Here is a 27,376-nt window from a genome sequence, read left to right as displayed (position 1 = left end):
CAATATAGTGATGAGAATAGTAATCCCTGCTAGTCACCTGTTCAGCAGAGATCACTGATAAAGTCACATGAAGTTAAACAATTTGCACAAATGACCAAGCCCTTTCTAATAATAAATAAATTCAAGGAAATTGGGCCCCTCTCATTGATACTCCATGAAGAGCAAAGGGAACTACATAATAAAACAATAATAAAGAATAATGCCTGGCTCTTATACTGCACTTTTCATCAGTTGATCACAAGAGCTTTATAAACGAGGTGCACAATGATCACTAAGACTCTTTCCTGTGGCTGAGTTGATCAAAATAGTGCTGCCTGCATTAGCTTGCATGAATCAGTGTTAAGTTTCACCTCCCATTGTGTGGCTCATACACATCACTTTCTTGGGTCCCTCTGGAGTTCTCTTCATAGTTTCTTTAGATTTGATTAACCTAAATCATTTTGGGGAATTGGCAAAATTTGCCACATTGCTCTTCACCTCCTTTTTCACTTTTTAAAGAAAATATATTACATATCCACAGTCCTAGTAGGAATCCTTTTGGTATTGTACTGTCAACCTTTCCCAGACTGAAAATTAACTATTTATACTCATTGTTGGTGGGGTTTTAGTTGTTGTTTTGTCTTTTAGCTAGTTTCTAATCCATGACAAAACTTTATTTCTTATTCCATGATACTTCGACTCTTTAATAACTTATTGTGAGAAACTCTGTAAAAACTTTATCAGAAGGTCAAATACATTTAATCTGATTCTAGTTTAACCACTATTTTGTTGAGATGGGTTACGTATTCTAGTACCTTGGGGAAATAAACTTTTCCTTTACAGAAGCTGTTGTCCCCATTATATCATGTTTACCTAGCAGTTTTATAACGCTCTAATTATCGTTTAAATAAGTCTATATGGTGCTAAACTAAAGCTCAGTGATCTATGATAGATACAGCATTTGCTGTCCTTCAGTCATAGAATCATAGAATATCAGGGTTGGAAGGGACCGCAGGAGGTCATCTAGTCCAACTCCCTGCTCAAAGCAGGACCAATCCCCAATTTTTCCCCCAGACCCCTCAAATGGCCCCCTCAAGGATTGAACTCACAACCCTGAGTTTAACAGGCCAATGCTCAAACCACTGAGCTATCCCTCCCCCTGTGGTACAGCAGCAGATCTGAATGAGAATTTGCATATTTCTGTTAGTAGTTGTATCACTTCATCCTTAATGGCAGTGATGCAGCAAAACACTTAAGCACATGCTCAACTTTACACATGTGAGTAGTCCCACTGAAATCAGGTTATGTCCCATTGAAGTCACCAGGAGTATTCACATGGTTAAATCTAAGTATGCTTAAGTACTTTGAAGATTGAGTCCAGTGATCTCAAAACGCCTGGGTGATACCATTTCTCAGAAATATATGTTTCTTTCAGCACCTTAATCTTCAACAGCACCTCATCTTTATCAGTTGAAAATTGTAGGTATCTCCTCAACATCCGTGGTGGTGATGACTGAAGCAGATAAATCATTTAGCTTCTCTGCGACATCTTTATCCCTTTTAATTGATCCCTTTGTACCCAATACTCCACTCAGTCAATTAATTCTCTCACAGGTGGCTTACTCCTGCTATAATTAAGTAATTTCTTAATTACTTTTTATAAATTTGACTAAGTTTGACTAATCTGCCTTCAAAATCCCTTAGCTAAACCCTTCTCATTTTTCTATCATGCTATTGGTTCCTTACTACTATCTTCCATTTGACTAACTCCCCATTTTCTTAGGGATACTTGTTTGGCTTGAGGACTTCTTTTATGGTCCCTTTCTATTCAATCAAACTGTTTGCTTGTTTCCTTCCTTCCTGGCTTTTGTTATTGAGTGGCATGTGCATTATCTTTGGTAATTCATTAATGACAGGCTGAAGTAGGCTCCATGCTGAGGCCACACAGCAGTATTGTAGTTCCCTTTCTTGAAACAGCAATTTATATCACTTTTTTGTAAGTGTGTCAAGCTGGGGCGGGAAATGGAAAATTGAACCAAGTAACAAAAGTAGTTGAATCCCAGAAAATTATTATGAGTTAATGTATGGAAAATGATTTGGATGCAAATCAGTGAAACTGCTGAGTGCGTCATATGAAAGCCACAAGATTAGGAAGCTAAGGGCTTCAACATCAGATGGCAGTCAGCATGATTTCCATAGAGATTCTGCAAACATTGACTGGCATGCTTGCAAAGAATCCACCTGGAGGATCAGTGTGCTGCCTTCATGCCTAGTTGTACCTCACCCAATAAAAGAAACAGCATTAGCATTCAGTTTTATATGTGCCATGTCTTAGAATATGCAAATTTGTAGACAGGGTGTGACAGTATGCAGGAAAATGCTAGATTAGTTAATCCTCCCACACTCACAAAATCAGGTGTCCAACTCTCCTACAAGTAACCTTTATTAAAGTCAATGGGAAATGCAGGTGATCAGTAGCTCTGTTAATCTGGTCATTTAGTTAGGTGCCTAAATACAGATTTCGGTACCTAAGTGTAGGCATTCATGAAGAAGATTTGGGCCCAATCATAACAAACATTTCAGTATGATTTAGAATTTAAATAAAACATATTTATGCTTTGTGCAAGCAGTTCTCATCCATCCCTAAAATTACTCCACCCCGTCTCCTTTTAAGGTGTCAAAGGTGGCAGCACAAGGAATGTCACCGTGAATGTTCTGTAAAGGAAGCTTTCCTGGCCAGAACTAGGAGACCAATCCATTTCTGCACCCTGTGTAGTCCCATTTGTTGCTTCCTACAGTGATGAACATTAAATCTGTTTTTAAAAAGGCATATGTGGGATTAAATTCAGACTTGGATTATTCCATTCTCTCCCCCCCACAACATAATCCAGGGTACAGAGCTGCCATTGGCAGAGAATCCACCTGGCATAATTGTGCAAGGTGCCTGCAATCCCCTTTCTGTTTTGATAACTACAGCAATCCAGGACAGCCCCAAAAAGAGAGAGCACAGTGTGAGGAGGCATGGCCAGTATATCATGATCACATTTTCCAATTCAGTGCCCCCTACTAGAAAGTTGCTACTGGTATTCATGGAGGTCTGACCACAAGCTAAAGCAACCCTCCCATGATGTGACAAGAATGCCAGTGGGGTGTGAATTGAGGGCACAGAGTCTGAAGGAGAAAGTACTTTTCCTTTATTGGAAGTTTATGTTTGTCCGAAGTGTTTATTGGTTAAATCCTGTTAAGAGGTGTTGTATTAATTTAGACGGAATATATGGGCCAATGGTATTCACATAACTGAGTCATTGGTCTGACCATTAAACAGTTTCAAATGAGGTTCATTTGAAATGTAACGTATTAAGTATGGCTTTCATTTTAATGTTTCCTTTCTCTTTAGCTGGAGAGAGTTTTTAGAAGGAAAAACCTTCTTGTTTGACAGTCTCTTAGATGGTATTAAAGATGGTAATAACTGTCCTTTTTGGGGAAAAGAGAAGAAATTAGCTGAGATGGGCTGGAGCTCTCATTGTTGCTGTTGTTGTTAAAGTCCAATCCCATTCCCAAGAAGACAAAATAAGGCAAACACACTCACAAAGGGGAGAGAAAATAACATCAAAGACAAAAAATGCAGCTTCTATGTCTGGTGCTGACTCTCACTGGGAATCTCGCTGCTGGAAAAACACAGGCACAGCGGTGGTCTTATCAGCCACTCGATCTGGCAAACTTGTACTAGCACTGGGCTATTTAGGGCATTGGTTTTAGCTGCCTCTTTTTGGTCACAAGCCTGCAGTAGTGTTGCAAAATATGCAGTCTTGGCCAACTAGGCCAGACTCTTATCAGACAGAAGGAAAAAGGAGAGGACTAGGATAGAGGATAAATGAGGCAAGGAAGGAAAAGGATACATGGGCAGCAGGGGAGGAAATGGAGTCCCACATTCTATGTGGTGTTCGGGATTCAGCCAATGCCAATAGAGATGGTGGCATCATCAGGCCCAATCTGGTCAGGACATTTTTCAGGATTAGGATGAGGAAGTGATGGTGACAGCCATGATGATGAAGCTCACTCCAGTAGTCAGGTTTGTTTCCAAAATCTCTTTCTTTAAGGACCTCCAAAGGGAGTGATGAATGGAATAGCTTGTCCTCTCATTATTTTGTGCACCAATTAGGCCTAGTTGCCGACACTCCAATTTTTGTTTACTAATTTCTGGTTCCACACTTTTCTTGATTACCAGCATGATCTTAACACAGTCCTTGAGTTATATCAATAGACTTTTTTTATTTGGACTAATTCAGTCTGTTTCCCTCCAATATCTTTTCCCATCAACATTTGTTATTATAGGTTATGGACACCTTTTATAAACTGTCACTCACTTTTTACAGTTGAGCTCACAATTAGGGTAAATCTGAATGATCACAACAGAGGCTGACGAGTGGACCTGGCCGCCTATTTTGGATGTGGTTCCAAAGAATGGTAAGAGAGGAAATGCTATATGTACATTTGGCACTTCTTTGGACAATAGGATCCTTAAAATTAATAGAATAAATATTCAGATGAGACACAGATTAATTTACTGTTGTGCTGCAGCCTTCCACTACTGAGGAAAGCACTGTCTTTAGTTTGACTTCCCAACTCAGATTTTTGGGGTACTATTTGGTTAGGTTCCCAATAGCCCCCTTGTTGTTGCTAGGGTGCTGATAATGCCCAATGCCAAGAAAGCTAAACACACTTTCATCCCAAACATCTGCAGACTTCTGAGATTATCATATTTTGCCCTGGTGATTATACTTTGAAGGGTATTTTTACTATGTTATGAAGTGGGAACAAAGAAGCACAGAAAATAAACTGATTCTTCAGGATATTAGAGAGACAAGGTGGGTGAGGTAATATATTTATTTACCAAATTCTGTTGGTGAGAAAAACAACCTTACACAGAACTCTTCTTCAGGTCAGGGCTACAACAACACACAACACAACAATCTTCAGGATACAGTTTCTTCAAAGCAGAAATTATAAACTCTTAGGTCAAAATTTGCCAAAAGGGGCGAGCAAAACTAAGGGTTGGATTCAGTCCTGACAGATCAGTGGAGTTGCCCTTGGTTTTATGTAGTAAAGGCAAAACCTGCTTTAAAACTATGCTTTCCAGTTTTCTTTTTGTTTAATACAAATAGAAACAATATACCTTCAATATAAAATGACTCATTAAAGATTAAAAAAAACAGCAAAATAAAACAGAACTAGATTTTCCATGAGAGAGCACAATGTGTCCCTCCCCTGTCACAGGCAATATTAACTTTGAAAACAAAATGGCAGCCATCTTTCCACATGGTCAGAGCTCTTAGAAATTAAAAAAGACAGTGCAAAGATAACAAAGGCTACTGTACCAGTACATTACATCACAGGAGCCAACTCTGTGGGTGCTCCAGAGCTGGAGCACCCACGGAAAAAAATTAGCAGGTGCTTAGCACCCTCTAGCAGCCAGCTCCCCCACATCCCTCCCAGTGCATTCCGCCCCTAGCAGCCCGGCCGATCAACTACTGCCCCTCCCTCCCAGTCAGCTGTTTCACGGCATGTAGGAGGCCCTGGAAGGAAGGCGGAGGAGCGGGGCTGGGTCACACTCAGGAGAGGGGGTGGAATTGGGTGGGAAGAGGTGGGGCAGGAAGAGGTGGGGACTTGGGAGAAAGGATGGGATGGGGTCTGGGGTGGAACGGGGTGGGGGGGCGTTGAGCACCCCCCGGGCCTGGAGGAAGCCAGTGCCTATGCATTACATAATCATTTCCATAAGGACTAAGCTATAATTTTTTTGGAGAGACTCATGCTCATTGTTTACCAAAGAAACTTTCCCAGTCCAGAATTACATGTTAAGAAAAATGTACCGTGTTTCCTTCTCTGTCTTTGTTTATCTCTCCCTTCTTCATAACTACAGATGTTAGTATGTTAGTAATTATTCTCTCTGAGCTGACAGAGCCCCTGCAGTCAGCCTAGTGCTAATTAATACAAAGTTCCTATTTTGATCTGTTGTCGTTATTTTCCATTTTATGCTTGAACCATATAAGCTGGTGTTAGCCGACGGCCAAGGATGTTTGGTGAGGTGCCAGCTATGCCCGTTTATACCATCCGTGACTTTAACCGCTAGGACGCACTGTCCCTTCGCGGCGGGCAGCCCGGGCTAGGCTGACGGATGCCCCAAGGTCCTAACCACCCGTGACTTTAACTGCTAGAGCTCAGAGCTCCTTCGCAGCGGGCAGTCAATACTGACTGACAGGTGCCCCAATGGCAGCACTAAGAGCCTCTCCACACCCGTGACTTTAACTGCTAGAGCTCAGAGCTCCTTCGCAGCGGGCAGCCAGGATTGACTGACAGGTGCCCCAAGAGTTTGCCCCGTGGAGGCGGCACAACTCAACGCTAGGCTCTTAGTACTCTCACCTAATGGCCAGGCTTTAGAGCCAAAACGGCTGAGGTTCTTTAATTGTGTTGGCTGCTTTACAGTAAACCAGAGAAACAAGTCAGGCTTATGCATAAATGGTTACCAAAATTTATTAAGCTAGATTCTAATCATGTGGTTACAAAATTGCTAGTGCCTACTTATTTAAATGTAGAGATGTTACACACACAAACAAGTTACAAAACTGAAGCCACAATCCCAAAGAAAGAAAACAAAGTATAGAGCTCTATTTCAAAATATGTGTACACTAAAGATAGGAGATCAGGTGTGGGTGCTTCTTACCCTCCTTGCATCTCTCGATTCCAGCGGTGCCAAGCCAGGATCGGTCACTCAATTCCGCGGAAAGACGAATAAGGGACAAGGCGTAGGGACCCTCTTAGCTGCAGAAGCCTTGGGAGGCTGTCACTTATCTGACCAGCAGATAGATAGTGAAAAGCACTCAAAAATCATGGTGCTGTAGGTCCCCTACTTATACCTCTGTACTCCTTTATTCTCTTTCTCCTTTCTTATGCCAAATTGAGGCTGGTCTGTCTGGGCGACGCCAGCTTTCACAAGAGTAGTTTACACTTGCAAAGGAGAGAAACAATAAGTTTCGACTACTGGACATTTCTTTTATCAGGGTAAATATTTTCCCACCTAGGATGTTGGTGTGTGTGCATCACGATATTTAGTAGGGGCTAAGAGCCATGTCTGTCACAGGGCCTCTGCCTGCTGTGAGCTTAATCGTCGTATCTGTTCCCAGAGGCACATTGTAGCAGCACACCTGTGCTTTCACAGCTTCAAAGGCTGTGCTGGAATATATGTTAAGTGCCCTGTTCCTGCTTCCTCCTGTGTTTCCAGCAATGCTGGTCTGAGGGGGGGGGGGCTGTCTGGCTACAGCTGGGCAATGGCTAAAATTAATTATACAAAAAATGAACCCTTCCCTCCTTTTCAAATAGCCTCTCTTATTTATCGCTATGTAATGTATGCATGTCTTGTACAGACTTGCCTGTCTGTTTCTGGTTTTCCTCCTTATATTGTAAACAAATTGTTGGTGGAATGTATCCAAGGTGCAGGAATTCAGTAGGAGGGCTAGCGCAAACAAATTTTCTTAATAAAGCTAAACCTTGTTCTATGCATTACTTATTTCACCCACCTGAATCCTATTGTCTCAGGTTTATAACAGGGTTCTCTAGCTCTTTTTTAAATAATTATAATCTGTGGTTTCAGGTTTCACAGGGATAGCCGTGTTAGTCTGTATCAGCAAAAACAACGAGGAGTCCTTATGGCACCTTAGAGACTAACAAATTTATTGGGCATAAACTTTTGTGGGCTATAACCCACTTCATCATATGTTGTTGGTTTTTAAAACATCTGTGGTTTAACACGAGTTTATTGCTTCTTACTCCAGAAATGTTGTTCAAATTCTAACGGGCTTTCCTTACTCAAAGATCTTAGCACTGATATCTGTACTTTTGAGTTACTGTGCTGTTTCTATACCTTGGAGCATGCCAATATATGGCCAGGCAGTGCTGGCTAGGAAAGGATATATACTAGGGGCCAAATCCTCAGCTAGTGTACACCTGGTACTCCCTACATTATAGGCTATGTTTCTGTTTCTGAAGAGAACGACTATAGCTCATAGAATATTTTCTTCCAGCAAGAATGCTGATTTGCATCAGGTGAAGATCTGACCATAGGTCTTTGATTTATCAGGGTCTGTGAGTGTGAGTTTAATCACATTTAGTTTCTAGTTGTTACCAGATGCATTATTGTAAAAAAGGAACAGAACAGCAAAAAATTAATGAAAGAGAACACTTGAATTTTGTGAAACACAGGAAAATCTGGCTGATGCATGTCTGTCTCATTCGTTCTGTGGGCTTGCTAGTTGTCATAGTTAATGCAGAGTGTTTTAAACTGATACCCTAAGGCTGTTTCATTTACTGTAGACAAATATTTTTCCAGTGTAGCTGAGCTAAAATCTATTATAAGGGATGCCACAAAATGCCAAGAGATTTAACTCAGGATCTATTTTATCCATCAGTGAACAGATGTTATCAAATCAAGGAATACCTTGGTGATGCTTTTTAAATATCTGTCTTCTCTAAAGAACTTCACCAAAATAAATATCTGATTCCTTGTACATGAAAAATCCCAGGCATATCTGCGTTTCCTGTGGTCTGAAGATAATTACAATCCTTTACGTCTGCTTTGGCCTTAGGAACTCCTTCACAGATATTCTACGGGCTATTCTGTTGTCCTTGGAAGTTCTCATTGAAGATCAAGAGCTTCAGATAAACGGCTTCATTTTAATTGTAGACTGGAGCAATTTCTCCTTCAAGCAAGCCTCCAAGCTAACACCGTCTATCCTCAAACTGGCCATTGAAGGGTTACAGGTATGTTGAATGTGGGATGCAAGCATGCACTCAGTTAACTAGATTTTGTCATTGTAGTCAGGATAATATTTCTCAGAAAGCAAAGGGGAGAAAAATCAATACAAAATTTCAATTGAAAATCATTTGAGTATCATCCAGTTATAGCCTAGCCCAAGTTTCAGATGTTTATTTTTGATTATCTATTGCTTTCATTTAAACACTAAATCATCATTGCCTCAAGCCTGTATTACTTACTGTAGCAATTAGAATAATGTTTAGAGATTTGAGATTTAATCCATTTAAGAGTTCCTGGGGATTAAAATCCCACAACTTCTGCCTTATGAAGCATGCCATACATGTGCGGGGTGCATATGTATGTGCAGGGTAGTGAAGGGAAAGAAAGGGGGAGTAGTTGTTATTATCAGGAGATGGAAATATACTGTCAAATCATACCCTCAAATATATTTGGGTTTGGGGGGTAATGGGGAAGAGGGAGGGAAGACCCCCCTGTGGGAATCAATGTACTGCCATTCAGACTTCCCTAATTTCCCGCAGAAGCCCTCCAAGCATGATAATACACCAGGCATTAAATTATGTTACGGTCCAGTTCAGAGGAGGTACGTGCATCTGACACCTGTAAACAAATAGGAACAAGGTAAAACTACATGAAAACCAGATCTGTATACAATGGGGCCATAGCATTCTTTAAAAGAGCTGTTATAAAGAAGATTGTGATCAACTGTTCTCCAAGCTCACTGAAGGTAGGGCAAGAAGTAATCAGCAATCTGCAGCAAGGTTAAATATTAGGATTTTTTTTAAACTGTAATGGTAGTTCAGCTGTGGAATAGGGAGATTGTGGAATCCCTGCCATTGGAGGATTTTAAGAAGAGGTTGGATAAACATCTGTCAGGGATGGTCTAGGTCCTGCCTCAGTGCAAGGTGTTGGACTTGATGACTTCATGAAGTCCTCTCTCTGGCTCATTGGCCTAACACCCTTACTTGGATACTTCAAGAATCCTTTTGTTCCCACTCCAGGGTTCTGTCTACTTGATGGCTCTGTAATAAAGTCCAAATGAACTCCCTCCACTGGGGATATATTACATTCAGTATGCCAGTCTCTTAGGTATCCTCTCAGGACCTTTCACAGGCTTCTTCCTAAAGCCCCTCCCAGGACCTTTGATTGGAGAGACCCAAAGTTCAAACCACTTTACCAATCTCTCTCAAAAAAAAGTGAGCCACACCCTACTCTTTCCCAGCCTGCCTCATCATGGAGATCCAGTACAGGTCTAACTCTCCACCAATCTCCCTTAAATTCAGAAAAGAGCTGTCCTTGTCCACTTTCCCAGCATGCTTTTCTGAGAGGCCTACAATTTTCATGTGCCTTGGAAATTGCAACCTCTTCTCTTCCCTCCTGAATGCCTTTGTACTGGGTAGAAGCTAGGAACAGGCCAGTGCTGGATCCAGACCCTGTCTTAAAGGGTCAGCATGCCCCATTACAGACCCCTAGGTCACCTTGTTTGTTTCTGTTCCTGTAAAGAATGAACATAACTCTCAGAATTAGGTTTCTGGTGAGAATGTTCACAGAAAAGGCATTTAAAATTAGATTTCTGCAAATATTTTACAATATTAGCAAGAAATTACATGTTTGTGTGAACAGTTTAGGTACTTACATGGCTCCCACTTTATCATCTCCCTCCCAAGTATTTATGTAGCTATCCTCACAATACCTTCTGTGCTATGGGGAATTAGTATTATCCACAATTTTACAGATAGCAAACTAAAGCAAAGAGAGATTAAGTGATTTGCCCAAAATTACACAGGATTGAACCCAGATTGCCTGAGTCCTAGTCTAGTGCCTTAATCCAAAGCTTTTTATTACAGGTTCTGAGGCTGCATTATTTTCTGATAAATCCCTGTGTAATGTGCAAGGATTTCATTTGTTTATCTACAGGCTGCCAGTCTTAGTGGCAGATGATTTCTTAATTTTTTTATTTAAAAAGAACACACAGATGATTGCAATAAATATATGTGGAAATAAAAATAACTGTGTTTCTAGAACAAATTAAAACAAGGGGAATGTGTTATGGACTGTGCAGACCACTGGAGGATTCCATTTGCAATGGTAATTGTAAACGCTGCAATTTGGATTGCAAATGCTGGAAAACAATGCCTTGATGCTTCTTGAAGGTTACTGCACCTCATGACTTCCAAACAACCATTCTGTTCATCTCACGCAACCAAAAAGGAAAATTGTTCTCTTTTTTGTTGAACATAATCTACCAATCTGACACCAACCAGTACTGGGCCATTCATCTGACATCAGAATAAAGGAATCAGGAACTTCTTTAGAGCATTCAGACATATGAATTGCAAAATCATTGTGGAGATTGTAAGTCAAATGCTCTTATATAAAATACAGACTTTTCAAGTGACTGATTTCCCTGTTTAAATAGTTTCAGTAACTTTTTCATTTTAACATACCTGTCACTATCCTAATAAATGTTTTAGTTGCTTCAGATGGTTTTTTTAAATATAAGCAAGACCTATATTAGAGGGGGAAAGGGAGAGAACCACTGTATGAGTGTGTTGCTTCTACTTCAGAGGGTGCCTGGATTCATAGATTCCCAGGCCATAAGGGCCATTGTGATCATCTAGTCTGACCTGTATAATACAGGCCATAGAACTTCCCCAAAATAATTCCTAGAGCAGATCTTTTAGAAAAACATCCAATCTTGATTTTAAAATTGTTAGTGATGAAGAATCCACCATGAACCTTGGTAAATTGTTCCAATTGTTAATTACTCTCACCTTTAAAAATGTATGCCTTTTTCCCAATCTGAATGGAAGTACTTAGGAGGTTCTAGTCTCAAGGTTTATCATGTCCACAAAATATCTAAGTGGTTTTAGTGCTTTGTAAATATCTGCAGCCACTAATTTCCACATGCAGATATTCAACCAGGCAAATTAATGGAATATACCCATTCCCTTTTTTAAGGAACAATATTGGACCAAACTTATCCCTGCATCAGGCCAGTGAAGTGGATGGAGTTATAGCAGGGATGAAATCAGTTCATTATTTTATTATTACATATGGGGTTGAACCCAACTCCTGATCTCTACGGAGCTTCAGATATGAATTTTGCAGATTCTCTTCCTAATTGGCTGAACCTAAACTCCAAATCTGAACCCTCTCTCTCTCGTCTTAGGGAAACTGATCTGGATACAAACTCAGAGCTTTGGGCCCATCTTTGTCTGAAATCTAGGATTATTGAAAAATAAACCTTAATTGATTGAATAATATTAATCTATGTAATAATGTTTCTTGTCACCTTTAAGATGCATCGTGTTCTCCATCCTGGTGAAAGACAGCTGCTTGTCTTTGCAACTCAGCCCTTTCAGTTTTTCTCAATCTGCTCCTGCAATGCAACAACACTAAGTAATGAGAATGGATGTTATTCAGTGCACTTGTTAATTAATCCCATTCTGTAGAACCTCCTCTAGTTATACCTAATATGCTTGATAGTAATGAAATTATTCATATATAGATGTTATGCAGATTTCTTATTTATGAAGATTTGCAGATGTACAAATTCCAGTTAAAACTCAAGTTGGCCTGAAATCACATTTTGCTCATTTTCCCATTGTTTATTGGATTTCTCTGTATGTAAGATCACACCGGTGAGTTCATTATAGCTCTACAGGGCAGCTCTCCTCTTTCTCAATTACCCTGTTTAATTACCTAAAATAGTGCTAGTATCACCATGTTAAACAAGGGTCGTTCTAATGCTAAATGACTGTGTACAGTGTGGCTCTTTTAATTATACCTCAAATGTGCAAGGACAAATGTGTTCTAAGCAAGGCTCTGATTAATGAAGTCCACTCTTTCATAGTGAGGAAATAGTTGCTGTATGTCTTAGTAGATGCTCTATTTCTTTCTAGAGTTTTTCTATTTTCTATTTCTGTTTCTTTCACTGATGTCTGGGGGAAGGGTAGATCTTACAGAAAAATGGTCATACAGAGGCAAAGGGGGAAAAGATGATATTTATACAAAAACAATTTACTATGCCAATAACTTGCTGGATTTTGATTTCTATTTGTTGTTAGCATTTCTATGTGAACAGCTTTCCCCCTTCACAGCCTTTCTCTTTCTGATTGGTCCTGCTGTGAAGTCATATTCCTATGTCTGTGATGTTGGTCTATTAATTATCCCTAAGGTTGTGGGCAATATTGACTGTAGTTTCAGTTAATCGGAGATTAGTTCATCAGGGTTTACCTATAACAACATTTCTTTAAACAATATGTTCATGGATAACTAAAACAATTCCAAGAAATATAGTGAACTGTGGAAAATAGTCACCACAATCCTTTTTGTAGGGGGACACGTTTTGGAGTGTTCCACTGAAAAGACTATGGATGCTTAAGAAAATTAGGGCAGAGGTATAGCTGCTGCAGTGAAGCTGTACTGGGTGCAAGGAGAACTACAGAGATTTCCTTTTCCCTGCCCAGCATTTCTGCATAAGCTGCAGCCAGAGCTTTCTGAAGGGGAAAGAGCATTCCTAGGCACATTGACCATCCCAGAAGGGGTATGGGTGGATGGACTGGGGCTATGGCCCCTTCCCTGTGCACAGGCAAATGCGAAAATAAATATGTCTTTGTGGCTACTTTTTTTCTGAAGGTGCATGAAGGGTTGCCAGTGATATGGTCAGGGCTGTTCCTAGATAGGTGCGGGGCCCGGGACAAATAAGCTTCCTCGCTAGTCTCCTCACTGTCCAACCGGCGTGCCCGTCCACCCAGCCCCTGCTCACCTCCTCACCCCATCGCCACCCGCCCGCCACTTGCCTCCCCACTAGTCTCTTTGCAGTCTGTCCAGCACGCCCCCTGCACCACTCTCCTCCTCGCCGTCCGCCCAACTGCCTGCTTCCTCACCCTTCTCCTGCCTTCCCACCTGCCTCCTTACCCACCTGCCCGCTGCTTGCCTCCCCACTAGTATCCTCACTGTCCATTCAGCACCCCCGCCTCTCTGTCTGCCCGCCCACCGCTCTTCTCCTCGCTTTCCACCTTCCCTCCTGCCTCCTCACCCCCACCCACCTGCTGCTCGCCTCCCCATTTGCCTCCTAGCCCCACTCACCCATCTCCCCACCCATCACCTCACCTGAATATCGGGACAAATGGCATCCTGATTGTACATCAGTTGGGATGCGGGACAAAGGGCTAAATATTGGGACAGTACTGATTTTATTGAAGTGCAGGGGTCCCAAAAGTGTGGGGCCCGAGGTGGTTGCCCTGATTCGCCTTACCCAAGGGATGGCTCTGAGTATCGTCATCCTGGAGACACTGAGCTTTCTTCTGCCATATGCAAATACAATCCTCCTGCCAGGTGGAGCCAGCAGCAACAAGGGCTGGGTTCAGTATCTAGGGGTTCCTTTTCAACAATACAACACAAAACCAGCTCGAGTCCCCACCCAGTGACCTGGGATAATTACACACCACCCCTGGGTGCCTCTAAGAGGCAATACTTCCCCTCTCACAAGTACAGAGTCTGAGTGTAGCAAAAACTTTTAATAAAAGGAGGGAATTAACTCAGCATTAATTTGGGAAAACACCGCAACTAGGGTTCATAAACACACCATGAGCAAAATACCCACCCCCAAGTAAGTTGGGCAGCATCTTTTTCCCCTCAGGGTCTTACAACCCAAAAGTCCCCTTAACGTGCCTGTCCCTTCTCTGTATTCCACTCACAGTTGCTGTCCTTGGCTGGTGCACCCCCAGAGTTCAGAGATCCATTCACAGAGTTCACCTCCCATCCTGTGTGAAAGGCAGGGGGTGGTAAGGAGGCACCTTACATGCTGCACTCTTCAGGCACTCCTTCATCACCCCAACGGCCAATTGCCATGCCTCTGCGGGGCTCTGCTCTGACCCTCTCCACCAGCTTCTCTGCTGGCCACACCCCTCCACCAGCCTCCCTGCTGGCCACTTGCCACGCCTCTCCACCAGCTGCCCGGCTGGCCACTCACCAAGATGTCTTCAGGAGCCCCACACACACATACTTAACACAGCTCTCAGTGATTTCAGCTGTTAGTGGGGGAGCCTCACTGCTGGTGCACACTGGGCAGTCTCTTGCAATAGAGACACTGTCCCAAAGTAGGTATAATACTTAGACCTCGGTATCAGTGATTTCAGCTCTACAGCATGTAACAAGACTCTCTTGAGTCTAAATTAGCTCTTTTATTATACTACGGAGAGAGGAAGGGTCAAATGGTATCTAGGACCATTAAACAAGGCCTACAGCACCACATACAAGTACCTGTCCCCACCCTCTCTCAACTCATTGGGCTTTGGAACTCATGTCCCCTCCCTAGCGAGTGCCATTCAGTTGAGGGTGAGTCCCTCTATTGGGGCATGCCAGTACAGTTCTGCTGCCCTCGGTTCACACAACAAGGATAACAACCATTTATTATTCCTGCCCCAATAATAAGAGGACTGGGAATCTAACACCAGCCACAACTGATCATTTGGGCAAGCAATCCCATCATGCCAAGCACCTAGGCAGAGTGGGTGTGTCAAGCAAACAAGATCAGCTTCTGAAGTCTTTTTCCACAGCTCACCACTAGATGTAAGGGGAGAGCTCATTCAGACCCTGCTTACGCAAATATGTCTCCAGCAATTGGTGCTCTGTTCTAGTGTGTGTATACACACATACGAATGCACAAAGATAGATCACTCAGCCAGCACTGAAGAGCAGCCACCTATGAGTTGACATGTGACAGCTTCTTTAACACCACGCAGAAGCACTACAGATCACTTGAGAAAAATCAGGAAAAGTGTCTCACAAAAACTGATCCCAATTTGATTAGTTTAGTAAAGAAATCCAGAAGATCAAAGGATCTGGAAGTCCAACCGAGCAGCATGCAGAACAAGTCAGCAGTTGAGGGATGGGCATGCAAAGGTGGCGTAAAGATCATTTTGGCACTCCATTGAACTGGGTGCTGCCATATATAACGCTTGTCTGCTCTCAGGCTGCTTTAATTTACACCACCCGTGCCAAAAGTCCCCTGGGGCTAAAACCACAGACAGAATCAGGAAGTGTCCTGACCATGTCTCTTTTTTCCCTGCCATGCCAGGAACAAGGGTTAGGTGCAGGAGGAGCAGGTAGCATAAAAGCTCTATGCTCACTCTGTGCCCCTGGAGAATTCAGGGTCTGTATCCATTAACCCAGCTCAGTAGCCAGATTTCACTGTCAGAGCAATGCAAAGCAGCCGCACCACAACTGAGCATCTGTGCCCAGGCTTGTGTCACTAAGAATGTGGAGGAAGTTATTACTAACAACTTCCTTTAGCAGGTTACGGCTGACTCAGAAACTTTCCTTGGGAAGTTGTCCGGTGTGTATCATCCAGAGAAGTAGGACACTAGTATCCTTGAAAAAAATATCCTTGAGCTCTAGTCAGAGAATAAGTTCACAATATATTTTATTGGCAGAATTTGTTCTGAGGGAATTCTTAAAATAAGGATAAATAAAGCCACATGCTAATAGGATTTTGATTATAAATTTCTCTAATGTTGTACAGACATATTTACACAAAATAGGGCAGCAGCTGATATCAGGAGATGTGCTCAAGCTAACAAGTTTATTTGAAAGTTTTTGGACCTGGCCCTAGTTTGGAAGGAAACCCCAAACCAGGCAAAATTCACCAAGTTGAAACTTGTATTATTGATTTTGCTCAACTCTATCTATATGCTGGTAAAACAGTTATAAAAACTTGGGAGCTATTTCCCTGCTAGTGTAATTCAATTGAAGTTAACAAGTTAACAGTAGTGCTCTTCAGAGCAGGCAGAGAAAGGTATAATATGAACCAATGGCTGGAAGTTGAAGCTAGACAATTCAGACTGGAAATAAGGTGTAAATTTTTAACAGTTATAGTAATTAACCATTGGAACAACTTAACAAGGCTCATAGTAGGGTCTCTATGACTGACAATTTTTAAATCAAGACTGGGATGTTTTTCTAAAATATATGCTCTAGGAATTATTTAGGGGAAGTTCTTTAGCCTGTGCTATACAGGAGATCAGACTAGACGATCATAATGGTCCCTTAGAATGTGTGACTCTGACTTAACGCTAGCGGAGAATTTGTCCCTGATGCTGACATATTTTATTTCTTGTATAAAATCAGATGTACCTGTATCATGCTTTAGGATCGCATGCAAACAATTTGATATAAAAATGTGCAAAAAAATTAATTTAAAAATATTCCCTAGAAGTACAGATTTGAGAGTGGAGCTGACTGAAAAATGGAACTTCTGTCCCAGGGGAAATTCTGATATTTCTGCATTTGGTTTTGTTCCAAATAGGATGAAGAGTATAAATATCAAAACTAGAGCTGGCTGAAATATTTCTGATGGAACATTTTTTTCTGCCAGAAAATGCTTTTTTGTCAAAACTGACATATTTTGCAGGAATGTGCTGATCTCCACAAGTATCAGAGGGGTAGCCGTGTTAGTCTGTATCCACAAAAACAATGAGGAGTCCGGTGGCACCTTAAAGACTGACCTTAAAGATGCCCAAATAAATCTGTTACTCTTTAAGGTGCCACCAGACTTTTCGTTGTTTCTGATCTCCACAAAACTTCATTTTGAAAAAAAAATGAAACAAAGCGTTTTGATTATTCCATTTTGATATTACCAGAATGAATTTCAATTTTTATTTCATAAAGAATTTGTTTCCTATATTTTGATTGTATTTATTTATTTATGTATAAAAGAAAAGAAAATTCAAACAGTCAGAATTTCTGGAAATTCTGAGCTTTCACCAGCTCCAGGCGAAATTCTTCACAGAAAAATAAATTAAAAAAAAATCTCTATTCAGAAATATCCCAATATTTTGCATGGGCCTCTTTTCATTAAATAGAAACATTTAAATTTTGTTTTGTGTGGTCAAAATGAAATATTTCATTTTCAGTCAACATTAATCTTTGTGTCCAACTGAGCAGCCATCACGCCTCAGGGAAATTATAATTCCAGTTCCCTCATGCTGCCTTTCTCCTTTACGTGCCTTACTCCCCAGCTACACTTTTATCTACTATGGTGCACCACAGTCTCTCCCAGTGGCTGAGCCACCACAGTGCATCGTAAGACTCTCATCAGGCATGGACCATGGCAAGATATGTAACTGGCAAAAAAGTTAACAACCTTCTTCCTAAACAGAGGTTAACATTATTCTTGGCCACTGCTGCTATCTAAATATCCAGATCAAGATCCCCAGGTTGTAAACATGAGTAACAAAAGGTAGGCATAGTCCTTCAGGTAAAAGAACTGCTGTAAATCTCTCCACTTCTCCTGGCTGATTTCCCCAGCCTACCACTATTATTTCTTATTCAAATTAAGAATAAGATAGCTCATTCACATCTAAGTATGCATCTCTGTTAGTGACTGAGAAGGCTCACCTCATGTGCTGTATAAGTCACAAAAAACAGAGATGCAGAACTGTGTATCAGCTGCATACTGAACGCTGAACACCCAAACACCTCACTAATGGTGATATGTACATTGAACTAGAGGGGTGAGAGAATAGAACCACCTCGTACCCAGCATGAGAATTCCCTCAGTGAAGATGAACCTTTGCCCCAAAGCTGTCTCTTTGACAGGCTAGAATGGAGCTACTCAAGAGGCACTCCTTATGTCCCTGCTCCGGTCCTTAACCTGTCAGCAAATGGTGTCTAAAGCTGGTAACATATATAAAAGAATTAGAATGGGCATCTGAGGCCAGATCCTCAGATGGTGTGAACTGGTGTAGCTCTGTTGACTTCAGACTGATTTACACTCTCTGAGTATTTGGCCCATTATTTTAAGTCATTCTTGGAAGGGCATCAAACATTGACAACAATGTAGTCTGTGTGTCACATCCAAGCCTAAAAACAGATTGACAGTGACCAAGGAAATCTTTGGACTCTGGATTTGTCAGAGTTGTCCTTTCCACATAACCTTTCCAATTACGTTCCCAAGAAAAGGGAGATTAGAGACAGAAGATAATGGGCTGAATTCTGAGAATCAAGGTTTCTTCAGCAAAGGCCAACCAAAGAAAGGGATTGACAATCTCCTCAAAAAAACAGACTCAGTACTTCCCTACTTGATCTTACCAGCCTGGCAGGATATGGGTCAAGTCTGCAAGTCATAGCTCAGAGCTCCCCAGGCACCTCTAGCTCCTCCATGAATAACAGTGGCTTATGGTCAAACAGGCAAGATTCACATTTGTCTGTACCAGATATGACTTTGCCTCCACAGAGATTATAAATCTGGTCAGATTCCAATTACTCTTTTCAATAAAGAAAATAGACTGCTCCTTACAACAAGAAACATTCAACTGTTTCTGAACAAAGACAACCCCAGGTTCCCCAAGGCTATTTGCCACCCTTCACATGTCTACAGATTACAATTTATTGGATGCTGTAATGGAGGTGAAGATACCTTTCTTTGCCTCCCATACAGCTCTGACAAAAGATTTCAGAACTTTGAATTCTAAAATGGGAATACATTTATCTGAAAGTACGCACACAAAACATGCAATTGTATACACAAATATATTTGGATAAACAAGTACCCCCTGGCAATGGATACACATACAAATATATTTTGTAGACTTAATTTACACACCAAATTTTGAAAAATTGTCCCTAAAGGGTTTTGATACATTTGCTCATTGAGCTGAACTCCCCACCTCCACCATGGAATGTTTTATAACATTAGCCTCCTTTGTTGAATAGCTTAATGTGCAGTCACAACTAGTTAAAACTGCAATGATGAACATTTAATACCCATTGGAACAGATCAACTTGAAATATTCCAAAACATGCTTGTGCTAGCTGCCTGACACAGCTGTTGCAATATGATGAAGGGTAAAGTGTTTTCTGAACGATCTATCGGGAGCACCTCTGAAATTTTAGGGAAGGAAAATAGGGATTGATTCAATATATATAAAATAAATGCAGATAAACAGACTTTTCTCTCAGTAAGAGAAGCTCCATGCTGGTTGTTTGCCTAACATCTCCAGAGACTGAATGGAACAAATAGAAAGAAAAGCACAGCAGGCTATAAACTCACATTTATTACTTGGAAATTAGATTTAACTGTTTAATAGAATCTATCAGCACAACAATATATTTGCCAGGCAGAGGCTTTTCACAGTATTTGGCTCTTGGCAAGAGTAGAGTGCTATATGAACATTAGTGTTCCTTAAGACAGAGAAATTGGAGATGTCAAGCTTAGAGCCATTTTTTTTACTGTCGCAGTTATTGTATTTTAGTATAGGTTTCATGGAGTTTGGTTATACAAATTAGACAGTAAGAGAATATTATGTTAACTTTTATGGCTTCTTAGCAATGTTAACACTGATAATTTCTTAAAACCAGGAAGCAAACATTTCTTACAAGTAGCTCTTAAAACAATAGCAAGAGTTTATGTCAGTAGTGAACTGATACCTCCCACTGCCAAGGACATATACAGTCAAGTCAAATCCTAAAACTTCCTGCTTGCCATGGATTGTGAATGTGCCTGTGTTGCATCAACTGAGATCTTAGCATCTTTGTTAATTCAAAATATTTCAACACTGGTGCTTTTGCAACAACTTCTCTTTAATTCCCAAAAGCTTTTCTCTTCCTAGTCATCCCAGTGCCATTCTGCATTGCCAAAAAGCAACATTCTTAGTAGAGCACATAATCATGGCAAATTATGCCTGGATTGTCATAGCCTTAACACAGTCATTTGATATCTCAGGTTGCTCAGTAACATTTAACTTTCTGATCTGCTCAAGAAAAGCTTTTACTTTATTTCTCATTGTTATTGAGAATTTGCATGGTCCTGCTGCATAGATTTTTGGTGGCACACTGGGATCCATGTCAATGTGATGTATTACATTGTCACGATGGAGGGTGGGTGAAACCGCACTGAAGTTGGTGGGGTGATAGCTGTCCTTCATTTAGGACAAATGTAAGAAACAGTTAAGCTCCTTTTTGGAGTAAAATAGCTGAAACAATAGGAGTCACTACCTGAAACACACACCATATGAAAGTCCAGTCAGAAACTGAGCTATGTGAGTGGAGGGGTTTTACTGAGGCTGAATGTAAACACAGGGGATTTGGGTATTAGTTTGGTAGAGGTCTGTGTGTCTGTGGGGAGAAACAGCCAGCAAGAGAAGCACTGGTAACATGCCCCTGAAAGAAAGCCAAGTGGGAAAGTTTTATTGGGCACAGGGCTGGCTGAAAAAAGGTTTTGAAGTGAAAACAAAGAAATTGCCTCCTATTGTTTGGTCCCACTGTGTTCAGAGAAGCAGGACTTTCTTCCAATTCAAGAAATTTCTAGAAACCAACCCTTTCCTACACAAGTATTGGTTTTGACAAGTCAGCATTTTCTGACAAAAAACATTTTGTCAGAATATTCCTGACCCGCTATAACCTCATGTGTCGTAAATACCTCATTAAACACTTTACATATACATTATGCATCCTCTTGGTTAGACAAGTTAGGCACCCATTTGATCATCTGCATTTGCAAACTGCGTTTCAACCCAAGCATCTTCCACTATTTCCAACTATTTATATTAGACCTGGTCAAAATATGGAAAAAGTTTAATAAAAAATCATTTCCATTTCAGTTAAATTTTCTGACCAGCTCTAGTTTACATGCAGTGAAAATATAGCTGAACGAAGGCATAGCTGCCTAGAGCAATTACAGCTAGATATATTTTAACTAACACATGATTTTGGATGTCACAAAATTGATAGGTTGTCAGTCAAAAGACAGAAGCTTACATTGATTAGTGACGAGCCAAAGAGTTTACTGCTGTTTAAACATTTGCTTAGGATAACACCACAACCTTTTATAAACTAAGATTAGAATTGCAAATTACCTATAGTTAAAACTACTGGTAAATTCTATGCAAAATTAGAAGTAGCAATCGATAAATCCATATTCAGGGTTAGTGTGTGATATGTGGGAAGAAGGCTTGACTCAGTTGTAGTTATTTGGGAGGCAAGTTTGAACTGACATGTGAGTAGTTAAATAATTGTCTCCCATTGTAATTTTAACTGAATTGTCATTAACAGTCTCACTAGCGATCCTATAACAATATTGAAAGTATAAAGCTTGACTGATGAATCAATAAGAACTTGAATTAAGGAGCCATATTGACACCAAAATCACAACCTTAAAAGAACATGGAGCAAATTTATCTCCTTGTGATAAGTCTCTGATTTATCAGTTACTTCCTGATTAAACTTTAACATCCTAGGTTAAGTCAATTCATTTAGGGACAAATCCTCAGCTGGTATAAATTGGTGCAGTTCCATTGATCTAAACTTTTTAAACTTTGTTGGAACTATAACATAACCATCTTTATTTTACTCTGTAATTTCTTATTGTATTGTACATTCTATGTTGCTTAATACAATGTATAAAGGCCATGTTCTGATACACTACTTGAGAGGAATAAGACCTTATTCTGCAAGCAGTCCCATTGAATTCAGTGAGACCACTCAAGAAGTGCTATTCAATGTGAGTAAGGCTATTAGAATCTGGTTCTAAAATTATAAGGACTCTTGAGTCTGCACTTTACCTAAAATAAAATGAATTCATAAGGATAATTGGTGGTTAGAGTTACTTACCCAATGTGTAAGGATAATTGGTTAGTTAGAGTTACTTACCCAATGTGTATGTTTTATATAGGATTAGCCAGAAAATAGTCCTTTTCCCCAAGGAAACATTTAATTTTTCAGCAAAAAAATCTAAACCCAATTTTAAAAGTTTGTTACTGAAAACTTTCAGCAGAAAACCAAAAACTTTGATTCATAAATGCCAGTCCATAAATGCCTCATGGTGTTTGTCAAGTTCCCATTCTCTTCCATGACAAAGGCTACTTGATTGGACTACATGTTTCATGATGCACCACAGTCCGTCCTCTGACTGAGGATTGCACTCAACTATTAACTATTCAATAAATTGCACCCTTCCAATTTACTATAAATGCCTGAGTGAATGTTAATGGGGTCACTGAGCTCTTTGAACTGCCACTGACGGAACAATAAAGAGCCCCTGTGGTTTGCAAGAAACAGCATAGTATAATTTTGCTTTCTTTGCAAGGGCATTTCTTAATGATATCATTATACTGTCTAAACTCCAACTCCATTTTCAGAAATGCAACATGCTTCAACTGACAAGTTACCTTCCCTTCTCCCTTGGAGAGTTGAATCTCAATTATAATTTATAATGTATTACTTACCCAGTGAATATTCTTTTTCTGTGCCTCTGGAAAGTGCCAGCTATGGTATTTTTAATGAAGTACCCTGTTTTACAGACGTTCTACTCTAAAAGTAGAGCAACTGCTCTTAAAGAGATAGGCTTATCAACAAGTTTGCTGAGCCGGCAAGGCAAATAAATCCCACTTGTATTATCTTATTAGGCAAAGCAAAATAATTTAGATACATCTCTGGTTTTAAAAAGGACCTCACTTCAGTTAGTGAGGTGTGTGTGAGGAGCTGGGAGCAAGAGGCACTAGGAGCTGAGAGTGAGAAGGCGTACTGCTGTAGGACTGCTAAGTACAAGCGTTACCAGACATCAGGAGGAAGGTCCTGTGGTGAGGATAAAGAAGGTGTTGGGAGGAGGCCATAGGGAAGTAGCCCAGGGAGTTTTAGCTGTCATGCAGCTCTTCCAGGAGACACTTTAGACAGCTGCAATCCACATGGCCCTGGGCCAGAACCTGGAGTAGAGGGTGGGCCCGGGTTCCCCCACATCCCCCACATCCCCCTCAACTCCCTATTTGAGACAAGAGGAGGTGACCTGGACTGTGGGTCCCATCAGAGGGGAAGGTCCCTGGCCTATCCCCTAACCCACCAGGTGGGTCAGCAAAGACTGCAGGGATTGTTCTCCTCCCTTTCCCCATGCTGGCCAGTGATGAGGTTAGCTGAATAAATGGCAGGTTTGAGCCACTAGCAAAAGTGGCCAAACCAAGGGCTGACGTGAATCTCTGAGGCGCGCAAACCCACCAATAAGCGCAGGACCCACCAAGACAGAGGATAAACTTAGTCACAGTATATTTCGCCCAGCTCTAGCTGTGTGCATGGATAGGAAAGGGAGAGAAGCCAGTCATACTACAGCATACAGAGTTATTTTATGTCCCTATCCCAGGGAGGAAACTAGGTCTGGAAGTTCACAAGCTTAATAGCCAGGAAGAATTTGGAAAGTGATCATCTTTGCCTAAAAGCGACTTTGTCAGTTAATCCTCTTTTAACAACATTTTTTTGTTTGGTTGTATTATACAGTACAAATACTGGCTGAATAACCACTTCATGGGTTCAGAATAATGAGTCTTAGAAGGCTTTGCCTAATAATAGAATGATTTGCAAGGACATGAACATTTTGCTGGAAACTGTAAAAATCTATTTTTAAAGGCACCGCTGGTACAATAGTTCTGGTTGATTGCACTTTCTATTTCCCCGCAATATCACTGTCTCAGACATTGGGTCATAGACAGTGTCCTCCCCACTGTTTATGTTGTGTTGGGAGCACAATTTCACAAGTATATAATGTTACCAGTTGTTATTATTCCTGACGTTCTGGCAACCAAAAGGCAAAAATCTGTGACTTCCTCTGTATTTGCTCATTCACAGGTTGGGTGTGCAAATTCCAAACCCAAAGAACCACCACACATCACTTCTGCATGGGGCCTGTAGGCCACACTTTCAAATCAGAGCTCTCTGAAATCAGGCAACCTGGCACACTGAAAGAGTGGAAAAACATTTTGTAAATGATTTAACTGGAGATGAAACATCTGTTGATGTGTATGTAGGCCGCATTTCTTTTCTAAACCTGTCCGCTTCTGTAAAGACAGCCTTGAAAAAAGTGACACAGTTGGACACTTTGAACTCCTTGACTTAACTCAAATTTCATTGCAGCTTAACTGTTTTGTCATGTAAAGTATGTACCGCGGTTCTTTAAAGATCTCTAAATAGTGTCTGTACATGCAAAATGCAACATAGCAGCAACTTGTGAATGTTTTATCAATTCCTTTTTATCTCAATTTCTGCATCTTCAGTCATGACCTCGCTTAGCTTCCTGCTTGCTATTGCATGCATCCACATGCAATAAGTAGTGAAATGTTGCCATGAAGGAAACGATATGAAGCAGAGCCGTCAGTGCCATCTATTTGTGTTCAGTGTCAGAATTATGCAAATGTTCTTTGTGACAATGAATCAAATATTAATAAGCTTTCTACAAGGAGACAGTAATGGAAGGAAATTTACAGTAGTTTGCTTTGCTAAATATACAAGAGAACATGCTGTTTCACAAATTTTATTGCCATAACCATCACATTCCCGTGTTATATCCTTCCTCCGATAATTTTACCTCTAAAACCTGATTTCTGAGATATTGTCTCTCCTTCAAAGAGGTGTACGTCAGGTGGCTGGGAGGATCTTGAAAGGTTCAAGGATGAAGATCTTTTAAAAACTTGTAATATATTTGGGGGGAAACAGCACATTTTTCAAATTGTAAACTTATTTTTGGCAGGGCCTTGAAAATCCCTATGAATGCAACATAGATTAAATACATTAGTTTTCATCCTGTGGCAAAAGAAATTAAGTAAAATTAGAGGTAGATATGCCTGTAAAATATGCCTACTTATGTAGCAATATAAGCAGAAGCTGCTCAAGACTCTCTGCCACCTTAGGCAAAATTCAGTGTGCTGCCCCCGGCCTAGCCCGAGAACAGAGCTTCTCAACCAGGTTCATTGGACTTTCATGGGGAAGGGGGCAGAAAGCCTTTAAATGGTTTGGTATTTATAGCAGAAGTCAGGGCAGGGGGCAAGCAGCAGGTCTCAGCACCACTGACTCAGATTTAGCCCAGCCACCCCTCCCTCATAATGGGGTCAGATGGGCCAAATTTGAGTGACTGACGTGATCCAGTGTCCGGGTTTGCAGTCACATTCAGGTTTGGCCTAGCCACCCTGATGCCCTAAGCAGAATATGCTGCTATAGGCAGCTGCCTAGTTTACCTACAGCTAGAGTAGCCACCGAATATAAGGGTTTCTATCCTCTTCTGGTGGCACCCACTAGAGGAGAGAGGACTGCAGGTCAGACGCTCCATCAAGCAGGGGGCAGTATACACATAGATTTATGAGGAAATCCTGCCCCAATCCTTAGAGGTCCCAGACACAGAAGAACTGGTTCTGTGTTCTGAGACAGGACAAGTGTTATGATATTTCACCTCCCTATAAAGGGTTCACTGCACGGTCACACACGAGAGTCGGGGGGGGGGAGGGGGCAGAGGGAGGACTGGCTAGGTTACCCTATTGCTGGGCTCCACCAGCCATTTTCCCCAGGCTGAGTGGGGCACATGAGCTCTGGGAGTTACAACAGCCTCTAGGCATCAGTAGTGTCCAAAGACCAGCTGTTCAGCATGTCCAAGCCTTTCCCCTCTTATTCAGGCACCAGCTGTTCAGCACACCCACTCATAGGGATCTCACTCTCTTCCTGTCCATCTCAGTCATAACTGTATGAAGCACATTGTCTCCCTCAGTGGGATCAGTATCAGCGTGCAAATACTATGCTTAAAGTACTATCAAGAATTAGTAGTTTGGGCTGGAATTTGTCCCATCGTTAAAGACACTGGTCCAGAACTTCAGGAGTCAGATTTCAGAGTAACAGCCGTGTTAGTCTGTATTCGCAAAAAGAAAAGGAGTACTTGTGGCACCTTAGAGACTAACCAATTTATTTGAGCATGAGCTTTCGTGAGCTACAGCTCACTTCATCGGATGCATACCGTGGAAGCTGCAGAAGACATTATATACACACAGAGACCATGAAACAAAAACAAGCTATTACCAACTATTACCAGCAGGACAGTGGGGTGGGAGGAGGTATTGTTTCATGGTCTCTGTGTGTATATAATGTCTTCTGCAGCTTCCACGGTATGCATCCGATGAAGTGAGCTGTAGCTCACGAAAGCTCATGCTCAAATAAATTGGTTAGTCTCTAAGGTGCAACAACTTCAGGAGTGTAAACCAGATGGTTCCATTAAAATCAGTATTGCTTCACCAATTTATACCAGCTGAGGATCGGACCCATTACTTTCAAAGTGTATAAAAAGCAAAAACAACAACCCTGTTAAACTAGATTTGCTAAAGATGATTTTTTTCATTAATTCTTGCTTATCTACCTCTGATTAATATAAAACTTGTAGATTAATGTTAGGGGGCTTATTCCTTCATCCACTTACTTCCCTGGTCCTTCTCGCATGAACAGAGAGCAACAATACCCGAAGTCCAAAGGTGCAAACAATTCGATGTTTATTGGGGTGAACTTCCAGCAAGCATGATTCCAGTTTCCTTCCTTAGTATCCTCCTTCCCAGCTCTGACACCACAGAGCCTTACACCTGTGTCCCTGTTCCCATTCCTGCCCTTAGCCAAACATGATTCCAACTTCCTTACCCACATTCCCTGTTCCCATTTTCCCCTTTAGCAAAACATGATTCCAATTTTCTTACCCCCATTCCCTGTTCCCATCTCACACACCCACATGCCCACCCCCACCCACCTACTTCCTGATTGACTGCAGACTATGTA

General features: G+C 41.1%; 1 protein-coding gene across 2 annotated transcripts in view; it reads left to right on the top strand.

Moving 5' to 3' along the window:
• Positions 1-27,376, top strand: part of CLVS1 (clavesin 1) — a 140,224-nt gene that overhangs the window by 37,447 nt on the left and 75,401 nt on the right. For both annotated transcript variants that reach the window (XM_084619358.1, XM_084619359.1), the window contains exon 3: positions 8,619-8,793. In XM_084619358.1, the coding sequence (XP_084475484.1) occupies positions 8,619-8,793 (175 nt within the window). The remainder of the gene's footprint in view (positions 1-8,618; positions 8,794-27,376) is intronic.

The sequence above is a fragment of the Lepidochelys olivacea genome, assembly GCF_965140295.1.
Source record: "Lepidochelys olivacea isolate rLepOli2 genome assembly, chromosome: 2".
In the NCBI taxonomy this organism is placed as follows: Eukaryota; Metazoa; Chordata; order Testudines; family Cheloniidae; genus Lepidochelys; species Lepidochelys olivacea.
The sequence above is the reverse complement of the archived record's forward strand: the minus strand, read 5'-3'. Positions and strand labels throughout refer to the sequence as shown.